This window comes from Oncorhynchus masou, chromosome 5, assembly GCF_036934945.1.
Source record: "Oncorhynchus masou masou isolate Uvic2021 chromosome 5, UVic_Omas_1.1, whole genome shotgun sequence".
Classification (NCBI taxonomy): Eukaryota; Metazoa; Chordata; class Actinopteri; order Salmoniformes; family Salmonidae; genus Oncorhynchus; species Oncorhynchus masou.
In genome coordinates, this window is record NC_088216.1 from 81,713,440 (window position 1) to 81,730,496 (window position 17,057).

Here is a 17,057-nt window from a genome sequence, read left to right on the forward strand (position 1 = left end):
AGAGTCAGTGTCAGGTATGGTTAACTCTCGATCTCCACTGAGTTAGATACATCTGCTTTTAGTTTTTGTTGCACCTTGCTTGTGAAATGATCTCCGAGACGTTCTGAAGTTTGGTGCCTCTCGGGCAATACAACCTTTATTTTACTCTACAAAAGGCTGCATGAGGTCCTTTTTACTGGAAAATGTGTTTGTTTTCTATGATTGTGTTTAGCTTTTTGTCTATTGGTGTAAATATTGATGTGTATATTGAGGTGTGTACTGATGTGTGTAGTGTATATTGATGTGTATATAGGGCTCATCTATGAAAGAGACCCAGGTCTCAAAATAAAGGTTGAATACATTTTTGGGGCACACCATGCTGATTGATCTGCACAGCCTCATGTCTGTTCACTGCTGTCCCCTCACCCATAGCATGGTCTCACTGCGTACTCTGTCCAGAATCCTCTGTAGCTTGGCCAGCCTGTTGTTGTAGTGCAGCAGGCGGTCGTCGTTCTGCTCCAGACACTGGGTCAGCTGGGTCCGGGCCGTCTCACAACACTCCTGGTTCTGCTTGATGCTGGTCAGTAGTTCTTCCCTGGTCTGGACCAGACTGTCCACCCTGGACATCACCTGCCACGCCTCCTGGAACTGAGAGGCTTCTAACACAGTTAGAATATTGTTCACAAAATGGTTACTCTAGGTTAGGGGTACTCACTCCACCCATGCCTATTAGACTGAGGGTCAGGTTAGGTCAGGGATGGCCAATCCTCCTCCTGGAGAGCTACTTGGTGTATAGGCTTTTGTTCCAGCCCTGCTCTAAAACCTCTGATTCGACCATTACACATCATGATGAGCAGTTTATTAGTTTAACCTTATGAATAGCATTGGCCACCTCTGACCTGACCTGACTATCTACCACATACTTCTCTCAATGGCTTAATAATGGAAGTTAGTCCCATTAAATATGTTACAAACTCATGGAGAGTTTTAGAAATTTCAGTATCGGTGTCAATTCCACCAAGCCAACATCAGACCAGAGAATTAGCTCACACTGCCTCCTCAACTATACCGTACCAACCGGAACCCCCTCTACGGGGAGATGGTCTCTTCCATCTTATCATATCTCTCATTACCTTTGTGTGATTTGGATTCATCCCCTCAACCACACGGAACCCCACTAATCCTACCGACGGAAACACACGAGGTGGCTAATAACAGACCTCCATCCTATGCTAGCTTGCTACCGATGGCCCGGCTAGCTGTCTAAATCGCCGTGACCCCAACCAACCTCACTACTCACTGGACCCTTTTGATCACTCGACTAAGCATGCCTCTCCTTAATGTCAATACGCCTTGTCCATTGCTGTTCTGGTTAGTGTTTATTGGCTTATTTCACTGTAGAGCCTCTAGTCCTGCTCACTATACCTTATCCAACCTATTAGTTCCACCACCCACACATGCGATGACATCTCCTGGTTTCAATTATGTTTCTAGAGACAATATCTCTCTCTTCATCACTCAATACCTAGGTTTACCTCCACTGTATTCACATCCTACCATACCTTTGTCTGTACATTATACCTTGAAGCTATTTTATCGCCCCCAGAAACCTCCTTTTACTCTCTGTTCCAGACGTTCTAGACGACCAATTCTTATTGCTTTTAGCCATACCCTTATCCTACTCCTCCTCTGTTCCTCTGGCGATGTAGAGGTGAATCCAGGCCCTGCAGTGCCTAGCTCCACTCCTATTCCCCAGGCGTTCTCTTTTGATGACTTCTGTAACCGTAATAGCCTTGGTTTCATGCATGTTAACATTAGAAGCCTCCTCCCTAAGTTTGTTCTATTCACTGCTTTAGCACACTGCCAACCCGGATGTTCTAGCTGTGTCTGAATCCTGGCTTAGGAAGACCACCAAAAATTCTGAAATTTTAATCCCATACTACAACATTTTCAGACAAGATAGAACTGCCAAAGGGGGCAGTGTTGCAATCTACTGCAAAGATAACCTGCAGAGTTCTGTCCTACTATCCAGGTCTGTACCCAAACAATTTGAACTTCTACTTTTAAAAATCCACCTCTAAAAACAAGTTTCTCACCGTTGCAGCCTGCTATAGAACACCCTCTGCCTCCAGCTGTGCTCTGGACACCATATGTGAATTGATTGTCCCCCATCTATCTTCTGAGCTCGTGCTACTAGGTGACCTAAACTGGGACATGTTTAACACCCCAGCCATCCTACAATCTAAGCTCGATGCCCTCAATCTCACACAAATTATCAATGAACCTACCAGGTACCTCCCCAAAGCCTTAAACACGGACACCCTCTTAGATATCATCCTAACCAACTTTCCCTCTAAATACACCTCTGCTGTCTTCAACCAAGATCTCAGCGATCACTGCCTCATTGCCTGCATCCGTAATGGGTCAGCGGTCAAACGACCTCCACTCTTCACTGTCAAACGCTCCCTGAAACACTTCAGCGAACAGGCCTTTCTAATCAACCTGGCCGGGGTATCCTGGAAGGATATTGATCTCATCCCGTCAGTAGAGGATGCCTGGGTATTTTTTTTAAATGCCTTCCTAACCATCTTAAATAAGCATGCCCCATTCAAGAAATTTAGAACCAGGAACAGATATAGTCCTTGGTTCTCCCCAGACCTGACTGCCCTTAACCAACACAAAAACATCCTATGGCGTTCTGCATTAGCATCGAACAGCCCCCGTGATATGCAGCTGTTCAGGGAAGCTAGAAACCATTATACACAGGCAGTTAGAAAAGCCAAGGCTAGCTTTTTCAAGCAGAAATTTGCTTCCTGCAACACTAACTCAAAAAAGTTCTGGGACACTCTAAAGTCCATGGAGAATAAGAACACCTCCTCCCAGCTGCCCACTGCACTGAAGATAGGAAACACTGTCACCACTGATAAATCCACCATAATTGAGAATTTCAATAAGCATTTTTCTACGGCTGGCCATGCTTTCCACCTGGCTACTCCTACCCCGGTCAACAGCACTGCACCCCCCACAGCAACTCTCCCAAGCCTTCCCCATTTCTCCTTCTCCCAAATCCAGTCAGCTGATGTTCTGAAAGAGCTGCAAAATCTGGACCCCTACAAATCAGCCGGGCTAGACAATCTGGAACCTTTCTTTCTAAAAGTATCTGCCGAAATTGTTGCCACCCCTATTACTAGCCAGTTCAACCTCTCTTTCGTGTCATCTGAGATTCCCAAAGATTGGAAAGCAGCTGCGGTCATCCCCCTCATTAAAGGGGGGACACCCTTGACCCAAACTGCTACAGACTTATATCTATCCTACCCTGCCTTTCTAAGGTCTTCGAAAGCCAAGTCAACAAACAGATTACCGACCATTTCGAATCTCACCATACCTTCTCCACTATGCAATCTGTTTTCAGAGCTGGTCATGGGTGCACCTCAGCCACGCTCAAGGTCCTAAACGATATCTTAACCGCCATCGATAAGAAACATTACTGTGCAGCCGTATTCATTGATCTGGCCAAGGCCTTCGACTCTGTCAATCACCACACCCTCATTGGCAGACTCGACAGCCTTGGTTTCTCTAATGATTGCCTCGCCTGGTTCACCAACTACTTCTCTGATAGAGTTCAGTGTGTCAAATCGGAGGGTCTGCTGTCCGGACCTCTGGCAGTCTCTATGGGGGTGCCACTGGGTTCAATTCTTGGACCGACTCTCTTCTCTGTATACATCAATGAGGTCGCTCTTGCTGCTGGTGAGTCTCTGATCCACCTTTACGCAGACAACACCATTCTGTATACTTCTGGCCCTTCTTTGGACACTGTGTTAACAACCCTCCAGGCAAGCTTCAATGCCATACAACTCTCCTTCCGTGGCCTCCAATTGCTCTTAAATACAAGTAAAACTAAATGCATGCTCTTCAACCGATCGCTGCCTGCACCTGACCGCCTGTCCAACATCACTACTCTGGACGGCTCTGACTTAGAATACGTGAACAACTACAAATACCTAGGTGTCTGGTTAGACTGTAAACTCTCCTTCCAGACCCACATCAAACATCTCCAATCCAAAGTTCAATCTAGAATTGGCTTCCTATTTCGCAACAAATCATCCTTCACTCATGCTGTCAAACATACACTTGTAAAACTGACCATCCTACCAATCCTTGACTTCGGCAAATTTCAATTCAATTATGTTATATCTTTATATCTTTATATTTGAAGCCTGAAATGTGGCAAAAGGTCACAAAGTTCAAGGGGGCCGAATACTTTCGCAAGGCACTGTAGCCCACCTATAATTTAGCTCAAACAACTACCTCTTTCCCTACTGTATTTATTTTATTTATTTTGCTTCTTTGCACCCCATTATTTTTATTTCTACTTTGCACATTCTTCCACTGCAAATCTACCATTCCAGTGTTTTACTTGCTATATTGTATTTACTTTGCCACCATGGCCTTTTTTTGCCTTTACCTCCCTTATCTCACCTCATTTGCTCACATCGTATATAGACTTGTTTCTACTGTATTATTGACTGTATGTTTGTTTTACTCCATGTGTAACTCTGTGTCGTTGTATGTGTCGAACTGCTTTGCTTTATCTTGGCCAGGTCGCAATTGTAAATGATAACTTGTTCTCAACTAGCCTACCTGGTTAAATAAAGGTGAAATAAATAAATAAATAAAATACCTGCTTGCTGGCTTTGACCACTTTATCTAGAAAGCGGGGGTAGATTTCATGTTTCTCTACAAGAGCGGCAATCTTTTCTCTCTCTTTAGTGAGAGCCTTGAGCTCCTGTCTCAGGATGAGTAGGTTCGCTGCTTTCTGACGAGCTAGCTCTCTCTCCTTCACTGCTGTCTTCAATGCACGGACGTTTTTCAATTTAGTCTCCTGAAAAAGGCAGGAGGGGATTGCTGAGTGGAATCAGTTTGTGTGATGTGGAACTACTGTCTCTGAGTTCAATGGAAAATATTAACTGATACACAAGCCTAAAATAAGCCAATAAAGTATGTGATTGGTTGAAAGAGTCAGAACAGGCAATAGGTTGAGACGTCCTACTACTAAGGTCCTACTATCAGACCTCTCCACTTACCTGGAGAAATGTGTTGAAGTTACTGAGGTGTTCCTTAAAGTTAACCTCCCTCTCCTCCAGCTCTTTATCTCTGACACGCTGGGCCATCAGGGTCATGGCAAAGTCCTGATAGACACAGACACAGGAGGAGCGGGCGAAGGGTCAGAAGTCAGTGTATTTATTTTATTTATTTTGCTCCTGTGCGCTTCCACTGCAAATGTGCGTCCCTTATCTCACCTCATTTGCTCACATCGTATATAGACACAGACACAGGAGGAGCGGGTGAAGGGTCAGAAGTCAGTGCGTGTGCGTGTGCGTGCGTATCACCTCTTGAAGGGCCTCCATGGCCTCGTGTATGTCCAGCTCCTCTCTTCTCTTCCTGATGAGGTGAGTGGTGGGAGCCAAGACATCATCAGTGGATGGGGGAGCTTTCCTGATAAACAACAACACAGAAACAACTCAATGTGATTTATTGTGTAAATGTACAGCTTCCTTCAGCAATTTTTTTGGGGTAAAGGAGCGTATCCCAAAGGAAAAACAAATCCTGCCGAAGTTCTATGCTACTTGTGCACTTACAGTAGCTCTTTTTGAAGATTGTTCCCAAAGAATGTTTTCAAGTAATCAGTCAGATCCTCTGCTGCCTTTTTATTGTCCATGTCTGACAGTCAGCCTGGCAGTCTGGCTGTGTCTGCTACTGGTAGAAACAAGAGCCTGGCAGTCTGGCTGTGTCTGCTACTGGTAGAAACAAGAGCCTGACAGTCTGGCTGTGTCTGCTACTGGTCGAAACAAGAGCCTGGCAGTCTGGCTGTGTCAGCTACTGGTAGAAACAAGAGCCTGACAGTCTGGCTGTGTCAGCTACTGGTAGAAACAAGAGCCTGACAGTCTGGCTGTGTCTGCTACTGGTAGAAACAAGAGCCTGACAGTCTGGCTGTGTCAGCTACTGGTAGAAACAAGAGCCTGGCAGTCTGGCTGTGTCTGCTACTGGTAGAAACAAGAGCCTGACAGTCTGGCTGTGTCTGCTACTGGTAGAAACAAGAGCCTGACAGTCTGGCTGTGTCTGCTACTGGTAGAAACAAGAGCCTGGCAGTCTGGCTGTGTCTGCTACTGGTAGAAACAAGAGCCTGACAGTCTGGCTGTGTCTGCTACTCGAAACAAGAGCCTGGCAGTCTGGTAGAAACAAGAGCCTGACAGTCTGGCTGTGAAACAAGAGCCTGGCAGTCTGGCTGTGTCAGCTGGAAAACAAGAGCCTGACAGTCTGGCTGTGTCTGCTACTGGTAGAAACAAGAGCCTGACAGTCTGGCTGTGTCTGCTACTGGTAGAAACAAGAGCCTGACAGTCTGGTTGTGTCTGCTACTGGTAGAAACAAGAGCCTGACAGTCTGGCTGTGTCTGCTACTGGTAGAAACAAGAGCCTGACAGTGGACAACACTGTCATGTCACACTACATGTTATATCTAATGGAATGCTTGATCATACCTGGTCACGAAATATTTAACAATGGTGTCCTAGCAACCAACCAGAGGGGCTCTTCCTTTTACATAGATGTAGAACATAAAATTGGAACAGGTAGAACATAGAATGTGCCATAGAATGGAGGTAGAAATTGGAGGTAGAAATCTCTATGGTTTCTTACCCACAAAACTAACAAAGAACAAGAACAAACAGTTGGGAGGTTCCACATTCCATTTGACACAATCAGTGGAAGGAAAAAGTACCCAATTGTCATACTTGAGTAAAATTAAAGATACCTTAATAGAAAACGACTCAAGTAAAAGTGAAAGTCACCCAGTTAAATACTACTTGAGTAAAGGTATTTGGTTCTAAACATACTTAAGTATCGAAAGTAATTGTAATTGCTAAAATATACTGAAGTATCAAAACCAAAAGTACAAGTATAAATCATTTCAAATTCCTTATACTAAGCAAAGCAGATGGACACATTTTCCAGTTCTTTTTTATTTACAAATAGCCAGGGACATGCTCCATCACTCAGACATAATTTACAAATGAAGCATGTGTTTAGTGAGTCTGTTTAGTGAGTCCACCAGATCAGAGGGAGTAGGGATGACCAGGGATGTTCTCTTGATAACTGTGTGAATTAGATCATTTTCCTGTAAAAATGTAACGACTTCTTATGGGTATCAAGGAAAAACTATGGAGTAAAAAGTAGGAATGTATTGAAGTAAAAGTAAAAGTTGTCAAAAATATAAATAGTAAAGTTTTGAAAAAATACTTAAGTAGTACTTTCAAGAATTTTTTTTAAAGTACTTTACACCACTGCACACAGTACATTCCATAGGATTTAAATCAGTGCTGTGCTGTAGTTCAGATGTTAAACTCATTCTAATTGTATCCACTGGGAGGCACCAAAGGCGTGTCTTTCCAGCAGTGAAGTGTATGCGTCATCACATACTGCCTTCAAACCAACTGGGAACTCGGAAAAAAACAAACTCAGACTAGGAAGAAACTTGTGACGGAGACGTCATTGATGTCCAGATTGGAGAAATTGTAGCTCTCTGATGATGCCTGAGTTTCCGATTTGTAATTCCGATTTTTATGAACGTAAAAAAATATTTTCTTCCGACTTTCCATTTGTGTTAAATAAACTGAAGTCTGAGGTCCAATGTTTCCGATTTCCGTGTTGTCTTGAACTCACCGTCGGTCTTGTATTTACTGCGTGTCACCAGTTGAGTCCAAAATAACGTCTAGCGGAGGTAGTTCACGAGCGAGCTGTTCATCTAGCTACACAAAAGGATTGCTCTTTTTGATTAATGATTTTATTCATTCGCGTAATTTTGTAGCTAGTGAAGTGAGCAGTAAATCAAATCCTCATTCCTCGATAGCTATTAAGCTAGCTAGCGAGCCTGCTAACGTTTCCCCATTTGTGCTATCTCGGCTAGCTAACTAACTAGCTAGCTACAGACAGAAGCAATGTCCATGTAACTGTCATCGATGCATTAAACATCTAGCGTTGTGTGACACATTCAGGTACTGTAGTCTATATTCCCGCCTTTGTTTTGATGCAATGAGCAGGCTTTCCGTTGCTTACATGGAATGAGATTGATCGGGTAATGTTATCGTTAACCAGGTTGCAGGCAAGCTGTGGGTGGTCTGCTTAACACTGATTTGTTTGCCGAGTTCGATTAGGTAACGTTAAGTTAGCTGTCTGTTCAATTGTTGATTAACTTTAGAATGTATTTCTCTCTAGCTACCTCATTTCTCTGGGAGACATTCATTGACTGCTGTCTTTATTGTTAACTGAATGAACAGACATGCATTGTTGCTTACAGATCTCTCTTGCCCCCCCATCTCTCCATCCCGTCTCTCTCCCATCTCTCTCCTTCTCAGTCTCAGCACCATGAGCCTGGTCCGCGTCGTGTGTCGTCACAAGACGGCCCTGGCCATCGGAGGAGTGTGCCTCTTTGCTGTTGTCCTCCTTTTCCTCGCCAAGTGTACCTCTGAGACCCTAAAACAGGGCCAGGCCGACCCTCCAGGCCTAGCACCCCACGCTGCCCACTCCCAGCCCCGAGCAGAGCACCCTGAGCTCCCCTCACGCCCCAAAGACCTCTCGGCCTTCCTGGTGGTCCTCATCACCACAGGACCCAAGTACACAGAGCGCAGGAGCATCATCCGTAGTACCTGGCTGGCTAAGAAGGATCCGGAGGTTCTAGCTATGTTCGTGGTGGGAACCGAGGGTCTGCCCGCAGAGGATATGCAGAACATCAACACAGAGCAGGGGCGGCACAAAGACCTGCTCTTACTCCCCGCGCTGAGAGACTCGTATGAGAACCTGACCCTGAAGCTGCTGCATATGTATTCCTGGCTAGATCACAACGTAGACTTTAAGTTTGTGTTAAAAGCGGACGATGACACTTTTGCTCGTCTGGACCTGTTGAAGGTATGTGTTTGATATGGGATGCATCCCAAATGGCACCCTCTTCACTATGTAGTGCACTATTTTTTTGACAAGGGTCCATATGGAATAGGGTGCCATTTGGAACATAATGTTTATTGTAAACTGGATGGTTTGAGCCTTCATTGCTGATTGGCTGAAAGCTGTGCTATATCAGACTGTATACCAGGTGTATGACAAAACATGTACTTTTCCTGCTCTAATTACGTGCTTAAAAATGGCCCTGAGCGGTGTTTTTTTGGCCATGTACCACACCCCTTCGGCCCTTATTGCTTATATATAGAGCTTGTGCTGTAAAACTGTATGTGCAAACAGCCAATAACGTATAATCTCTCCTAATCTTATAGGAGGAGCTGAAGACTAAAGAACCCAGCCGGCTGTACTGGGGCTTCTTCTCAGGCCGCGGTCGCGTGAAGACAGCAGGGAAGTGGAGGGAGTCGGCCTGGGAGCTGTGTGACTACTACCTACCCTACGCCCTGGGTGGAGGCTACCTGCTCTCCTGCGACCTCGTACACTACATCCGAATCAACACGGCCTACCTCAAGGTGTGGCAGAGCGAGGACGTGTCACTGGGGGCGTGGCTAGCCCCGGTGGACGTCAAACGGACACACGACCCTCGATTCGACACGGAGTACAAGTCTCGGGGGTGTAGTAATAAATACATGGTGACTCACAAGCAGAGCCTGGAGGATATGTTGGAGAAACAGCAGACGCTGCAGAGAGACGGGAGGCTGTGTAAGGAAGAGGTTAAACTCCGCCTGAGCTACGTGTACGACTGGAGTGTCCCGCCCTCACAGTGCTGCCAGAGGAAGGATGGAATACCCTGACCTATAACCCCTAACCTTCCTCACTCTGTCCACCCATGTAATTCTCATCAGTGTTTCCCCTACTACGGTTACCCAGGCGGTGTGGTGCTCCCCCTAAAAGCCTTACTCCGTTCTGTGGTGCCCCCCCCCCCCCCTCCCTGTAAAATATTGTGCTGCCTTCAGTTGACCTCCATAGAAGATGTCTGTTATGGCAGCCCGCCTATGAAAAGACCTGAGGAAAACACTGATCCCCATTCCCTTTTTCTATATGTTTATTTATTTATTTATTCTGGAGCCTTTGCTGACTGTCCTAAAGCACACTGGTACAGGACTGGGAGAGTGGACCTGACTGGGTGCAGCCACACAACAGGAGACCATCGTTTATTAATAACAGCACATGTATGTTGGGAGAAAGTGTACTTAAAAGGAACCAGTATTCCGCTTTCTGGTTGGACAATGAAAAGACTCGAGTCATTCCTGAATCTGTTTAAAATGTCCTGGAGACTCTCTTTAAGTGCAAGTGGCCCTATTTATGAATGAGATGGAAGTGATTCTCTTGATATGAAAATGGGGTGTATTGCTTCAGATCAATGGTACAGAATGAGCCAGTCATGGGTTGGTGGTATTTGGAGTTGCATTGAGACAATGTGTAATATTGTAGGCCTCTCTCTCCCCTGCTTACTGAGAGTTCTGTTCAGTTGGGAGATTTACCCTATCTGCTGTCTGTGTTTGGTTGACGTATTTACTAAGTGCAGTGATGGTCAACAGAGCTGTTTGTGTTCAGCTGAGCAACTCTACGGGCAATTTTCCAGCTGATATTCGGTGAAGACTGCTTCTGTTAATGTCGTTGAAGAAACCAACCGTTGTATTATTGTGTGACTGACTTTGACCGTGTCCTCATCACCAGTGTTGTTTTAAACCTACTGTCAAACTACTTCAATATGAATGTTTAAAATATTTGGACCTATTAAAATGTTTTTGAAACATGTATTTTTGTGAAAAATATTTGACTAAAATGGGTATAAACACAGAAGAAAAATACCTATTGTACCCCCCCCCCCAATACCCTAATAACCACTACAGCAGGGTTCCTCAACCCTAATACCCCTACAGCAGGGTTCCTCAACCCTAATACCCCCAGCAGGGGTTCCTCAACCCTAATAACCCCTACAGCGGGGTTCCTACACCCTAATAATCCCTACAGCAGGGTTCCTCAACCCTAATACCCCCAGCAGGGGTTCCTCAACCCTAATACCTCCTACAGCAGGATTCCTCCACCCTAATACCCCCTACAGCAGGGTTACTCAACCCTAATAATCCCTACAGCAGGGTTCCTCAACCCTAATACCTCCTACAGCAGGGTTCCTCAACCCTAATACCCCCTACAGCAGGGTTCCTCAACCCTAATACCTCCTACCACAGGGTTCCTCAACCCTAATTCCCACTACAGCAGGGTTACTAAACCCTAATAACTCCTACAGCAGGGTTCCTCCACCCTAATAATCCCTACAGCAAGGTTCCTCCACCCTCATACCCCAACAGGGGTTCCTCAACCCTAATACCTCCTACAGCAGGGTTCCTCCACCCTAATAATCCCTACAGCAGGGTTACTCAACCCTAATAATCCATACAGCAGGGTTCCTCAACCCTAATACCTCCTACAGCAGGGTTCCTCAACCCTCATACCCCCTACAACAGGGTTCCTCAACCCTAATACCTCCTACAGCAGGGTTCCTCAACCCTATAATACCCTCTACAGCAGGGTTCTTCAACCCTAATACCCCAACAGGGGTTCCTCAACCCTAATACCTCCTACAGCAGGTTTCCTTAACCCTAATAACCACTACAGCAGGGTTCCTCAACCCTAATACCCCCTACAGCAGGGTTCCTCAACCCTAATACCCCCAGCAGGGGTTCCTCAACCCTATTACCCCCTACAGCGGGGTTCCTACACCCTAATAATCCCTACAGCAGGGTTCCTCAACCCTAATACCCCCAGCAGGGGTTCCTCAACCCTAATACCTCCTACAGCAGGATTCCTCCACCCTAATACCCCCTACAGCAGGGTTCCTCAACCCTAATACCTCCTACCACAGGGTTACTCAACCCTAATAATCCCTACAGCAGGGTTCCTCAACCCTAATACCTCCTACAGCAGGGTTCCTCAACCCTAATACCCCCTACAGCAGGGTTCCTCAACCCTAATACCTCCTACCACAGGGTTCCTCAACCCTAATTCCCACTACAGCAGGGTTACTAAACCCTAATAACTCCTACAGCAGGGTTCCTCCACCCTAATAATCCCTACAGCAAGGTTCCTCCACCCTCATACCCCAACAGGGGTTCCTCAACCCTAATACCTCCTACAGCAGGGTTCCTCCACCCTAATACCCCCTACAGCAGGGTTACTCAACCCTAATAATCCATACAGCAGGGTTCCTCAACCCTAATACCTCCTACAGCAGGGTTCCTCAACCCTCATACCCCCTACAACAGGGTTCCTCAACCCTAATACCTCCTACAGCAGGGTTCCTCAACCCTATAATACCCTCTACAGCAGGGTTCTTCAACCCTAATACCCCAACAGGGGTTCCTCAACCCTAATACCTCCTACAGCAGGTTTCCTTAACCCTAATACTCCTACAGCAGGGTTCCTCAACCCTAATACCCCCAACAGGGGTTCCTCAACCCTAATACCCCCAACAGGGGTTCCTCAACCCTAATACCCCCAACAGGGGTTCCTCAACCCTAATACCCCCAACAGGGGTTCCTCAACCCCAATACCTCCTACAGCAGGGTTCTTCAACCCTAATACCCCCAACAGGGGTTCCTCAACCCTAATACCTCCTACAGCAGGATTCCTCAACCCTAATACCCCTAACAGGGGTTCCTCAACCCTAATACCCCCTACAGCAGGGTTCACCAACCCTAATACCTCCTACAGCGGGGTTCCTACACCCTAATAATCCCTACAGCAGGGTTCCTCAACCCTAATACCCCCAGCAGGGGTTCCTCAACCCTAATACCTCCTACAGCAGGGTTCCTCCACCCTAATACCCCCTACAGCATGGTTCCTCAACCCTAATACCTCCTACAGCAGGGTTCCTCAAGCCTAATACCTCCTACAGCAGGGTTCCTCAACCCTAATACCCCCTACAGCAGGGTTCCTCAACCCTAATACCCCCTACAGCAGGGTTCCTCAACCCTAATACCCCCTACAGCAGGGTTCTTCAACCCTAATACCCCAACAGGGGTTCCTCAACCCTAATACCCCCTACAGCAGGGTTCTTCAACCCTAATACCCCCAACAGGGGTTCCTCAACCCTAATACCTCCTATAGCAGGGTTCCTCAACCCTAATACCCCCAACAGGGGTTCCTCCACCCTAATACCTCCTACAGCAGGATTACTCAACTCTAATACCCCCAACAGGGGTTCCTCAACCCTAATACCTCCTATAGCAGGGTTCCTCAACCCTAATACCCCCAACAGGGGTTCCTCCACCCTAATACCTCCTATAGCAGGGTTCCTCAACCCTAATACCCCCAACAGGGGTTCCTCCACCCTAATACCTCCTACAGCAGGATTCCTCAACCCTAATGCCCCCAACAGGGGTTCCTCAACCCTAATGCCCCATACAACAGGATTCCCCAATCCCCACCCACAGTACCCTAATACCCCTACAGCAGGGTTCCCCAATCCCCACCCACAGTACCCTAATACCCCTACAGCAGGGTTCACCAATCCCCACCCACAGTACCCTAATACCCCTACAGCAGGGTTCACCAATCCCCACCCACAGTACCCTAATACCCCTACAGCAGGGTTCCCAATCCCCACCCACAGTACCCTAATACCCCTACAGCAGGGTTCACCAATCCCCACCCACAGTACCCTAATACCCCTACAGCAGGGTTCCCCAATCCCCACCCACAGTACCCTAATACCCCTACAGCAGGGTTCCCCAATCCCCACCCACAGTACCCTAATACCCCTACAGCAGGGTTCCCCAATCCCCACCCACAGTACCCTAATACCCCTACAGCAGGGTTCACCAATCCTCACCCACAGTACTCTAATACCCCTGCAGCAGGGTTCCCCAACAGTAGCCTAATAATCCCTAAAGCAACTGTTTGACCTCAAACAATAGCCTTTTTGCAAGCAGAGCCTCAGGCTACTTATCAATGTTTTTTTTAGAGGCAATACGTGTCTGATTGGTTGTTCCCAGAACCAATGTGAGAAGTAACATACCAGTTTCCTGACTTTGGATCTCTCAGCATGTCTTCCCTTCACGGTCTTCGATATTGTTCCGAGCATTATATCCCCATCTCAGGAAAAGATTAAACAGACACACTTCCTCACATCCAGCTGTTTACAAAGCATACACCTTGTGCGACTCTTAAAGTATCATCATGCATAGTCAATAGCAGTTTCCCAATCACCTCATAGCCATTGTATATTAACAGGTGATTAGTGTTTGGGTTTTTAGGCATCTATCCTGTCCTCCGTCACCTCACCAGGCTTGGGCAATATGACACATTTGGCAAGCTCCTGTGTTTCCTATGGAGGTGTTGTGATGGGGCAGTAGGTCAGCCTATATACACTGCTCAATAAAAATAAAGGGAACACTTAAACAACACAATGTAACTCCAAGTCAATCACAGGTGGAAATTATAGGCAATTAGTAAGAGACCCCCAATAAAGTAGTGGTTCTGCAGGTGGGGACCACAGACCACTTCTCAGTTCCTATGCTTTCTGGCTGATGTTTTGGTCACTTTTGAATGCTGGCGGTGCTTTCACTCTAGTGGTAGCATGAGACGGAGTCTTACAACCCACACAAGTGGCTCAGGTAGTGCAGTTCATCCAGGATGGAACATCAATGCGAGCTGTCTGTCAGCGTAGTGTCCAGAGCATGGAGGCGCTACCAGGAGACAGGAGGCCGTAGGAGGGCAAGAACCCAGCAGCAGGACCACTACCTCCGCCTTTGTGCAAGGAGGAGCAGGAGGAGCACTGCCAGAGCCCTGCAAAATGACCTCCAGCAGGCCACAAATGAGGGTGGTATGAGGGCCCGACGTCCACAGGTGAGGGGATGTGCTTACAGCCCAACACCGTGCAGGACGTTTTTCATTTGCCAGAGAACACCAAGATTGGCAAATTTGCCACTGGCGCCCTGTGCTCTTCACAGATGAAAGCAGGTTCACACTGAGCACATGTGAAAGACGTGACAGTCTGGAGACGCCGTGGAGAACGTTCTGATGCCTGCAACATCCTCCAGCATGAACGGTTTGGCGGTGGGTCAGTCATGGTGTGGGGTGGCATTTCTTTGGGGGGCCGCACAGCCCTCCATGTGCTCGCCAGAGGTAGCCTGACTGCCATTAGGTACCGAGATGAGATCCTCAGACCCCTTGTGAGACCATATGCTGGTGCGGTTGGCCCTGGTTCCTCCTAATGCAAGACAATACTAGACCTCATGTGGCTGGAGTGTGTCAGCATTTCCTGCAAGAGGAAGGCATTGATGCTATGGACTGGCCTGCCCGTTCCCCAGACAAGAATCCAATTGAGCACATCTGGGACATCATGTCTCGCTCCATCCACCAACGCCACGTTGCACCACAGACTGTCCAGGAGTTGGCGGATGCTTTAGTCCAGGTCTGGGAGGAGATCCCTCAGGAGACCACCCGCCACCTCATTAGGAGCATGCCCAGGCATTGTAGGGAGGTCATAGAGGCATGTGGAGGCCACACACACTACTGAGCCTCATTTTGACTTGTTTTAACGACATTATATCAAAGTTGGATCAGCTTGTAGTGTGGTTTTCCACTTTAATTTTGAGTGTGACTCCAAATCCAGACCTCCATGGGTTGATAAATTTGATTTCCATTGATCATTTTTGTGTTATTTTGTTGTCAGCACATTCAACTATGTAAAGAAAAAAATATTTAATAAGAATATTTCATTCATTCAGATCTAGGATGTGTTATTTTAGTGTTCCCTTTATTTTTTTGAGCAGTGTACATACAATGTGTATTCTGTGCTGCCTCTTGTGTAGTTCCCGATCCAAGTCAGAGGGCGGTCGGAGGATCCGCTCTGTCTCTGTTCTAGAACACGCTGCCCTCAGAACAGCCTCAATTCACCGAGGTATGGACTCTACAAGGTGTCAAAAGGGTTCCCTCAGGTATGCTGGTCCATGTTGACGCCAATGCTTCCCACAGTCTGTGCTAAGTTGCCTGAATGTCCTTTGGGTGATGGCCCATTCTGGATACACACGGGAAACCGTTGAGCGTGAAAAACCCAGCAGAGTTGCAGTTCTTCACACCCGGCTTAGCACCTACTACCATACCCCATTCAAAGGTATTTCAATCTTTTGTCTTGCCCATTCATCCTCTGAAAGGCACACACACAATCCATGTCTCAAATGTCTCAAGACTTAAAAATCCTTCTTAAACCTGTCTCCTCCCCTTCATCTACACTGATTGAAGTGGATTTAACCGGTGACATCAATAAGGGATCTTAGCTTTCACATGATCAGTCTACTGTATGTCATAGAAAGAGGTGTTCATAATGTTTTGTACACTCAGTGTATACTTCCATAATAAAACAAAATAAACTGGTAACGGGATACATTGACGTGTTTTGTGAGGCTCTAGAGCAAACAACCGATATGTACGTCTTTGTGAGTCTCACCTTTCGATGGTGGGTTCATATTAGTGTGGAGGCCAAACTGTTCAGATGCCCAAACTGTTCAGATGCCCAAACTGTTCGGTAGCCCAAACTGTTCAGATGCCCAAACTGTTCAGTAGCCCAAACTGTTCGGTAGCCCAAACTGTTCGGATGCCCAAACTGTTCGGATGCCCAAACTGTTCAGATGCCCAAACTGTTCAGATGCCCAAACTGTTCGGTAGCCCAAACTGTTCAGATGCCCAAACTGTTCGGTAGCCCAAACTGTTCGGATGCCCAAACTGTTCGGATGCCCAAACTGTTCGGATGCCCAAACTGTTCGGATGCCCAAACTGTTCAGATGCCCAAACTGTTCAGATGCCCAAACTGTTCAGATGCCCAGACTGTTCAGATGCCCAAACTGTTCAGATGCCCAAACTGTTCAGATGCCCAAACTGTTCGGTAGCCCAAACTGTTCAGATGCCCAAACTGTTCGGTAGCCCAGACTGTTCAGATGCCCAAACTGTTCAGATGCCCAAACTGTTCGGATGCCCAAACTGTTCGGATGCCCAAACTGTTCGGATGCCCAAACTGTTCGGATGCCCAAACTGTTCGGATGCCCAAACTGTTCAGATGCTACA

General features: G+C 46.9%; 1 protein-coding gene across 3 annotated transcripts; it reads left to right on the top strand.

Annotated features, from left to right (window-relative positions):
* The first annotated feature begins 7,698 nt into the window (after nucleotides 1-7,698).
* On the top strand, nucleotides 7,699-10,748 carry LOC135540371 (beta-1,3-galactosyltransferase 6-like). Of its 3 annotated transcripts, XM_064966978.1 has the most exons (4): nucleotides 7,699-8,029; nucleotides 8,130-8,188; nucleotides 8,390-8,939; nucleotides 9,302-10,748. In XM_064966978.1, exons 3-4 carry the CDS (start codon nucleotides 8,400-8,402, stop codon nucleotides 9,779-9,781), a joined length of 1,020 nt encoding a protein of 339 aa, XP_064823050.1. In that variant the 5' UTR covers nucleotides 7,699-8,029; nucleotides 8,130-8,188; nucleotides 8,390-8,399; the 3' UTR covers nucleotides 9,782-10,748. The 3 variants fall into 3 exon arrangements, with proteins under 3 accessions (XP_064823050.1, XP_064823051.1, XP_064823052.1); XM_064966979.1 differs by lacking the exon at nucleotides 8,130-8,188; XM_064966980.1 differs by lacking the exon at nucleotides 8,130-8,188 and having other exon boundaries at nucleotides 7,722-7,755.
* The last annotated feature ends 6,309 nt before the right edge of the window (nucleotides 10,749-17,057 follow it).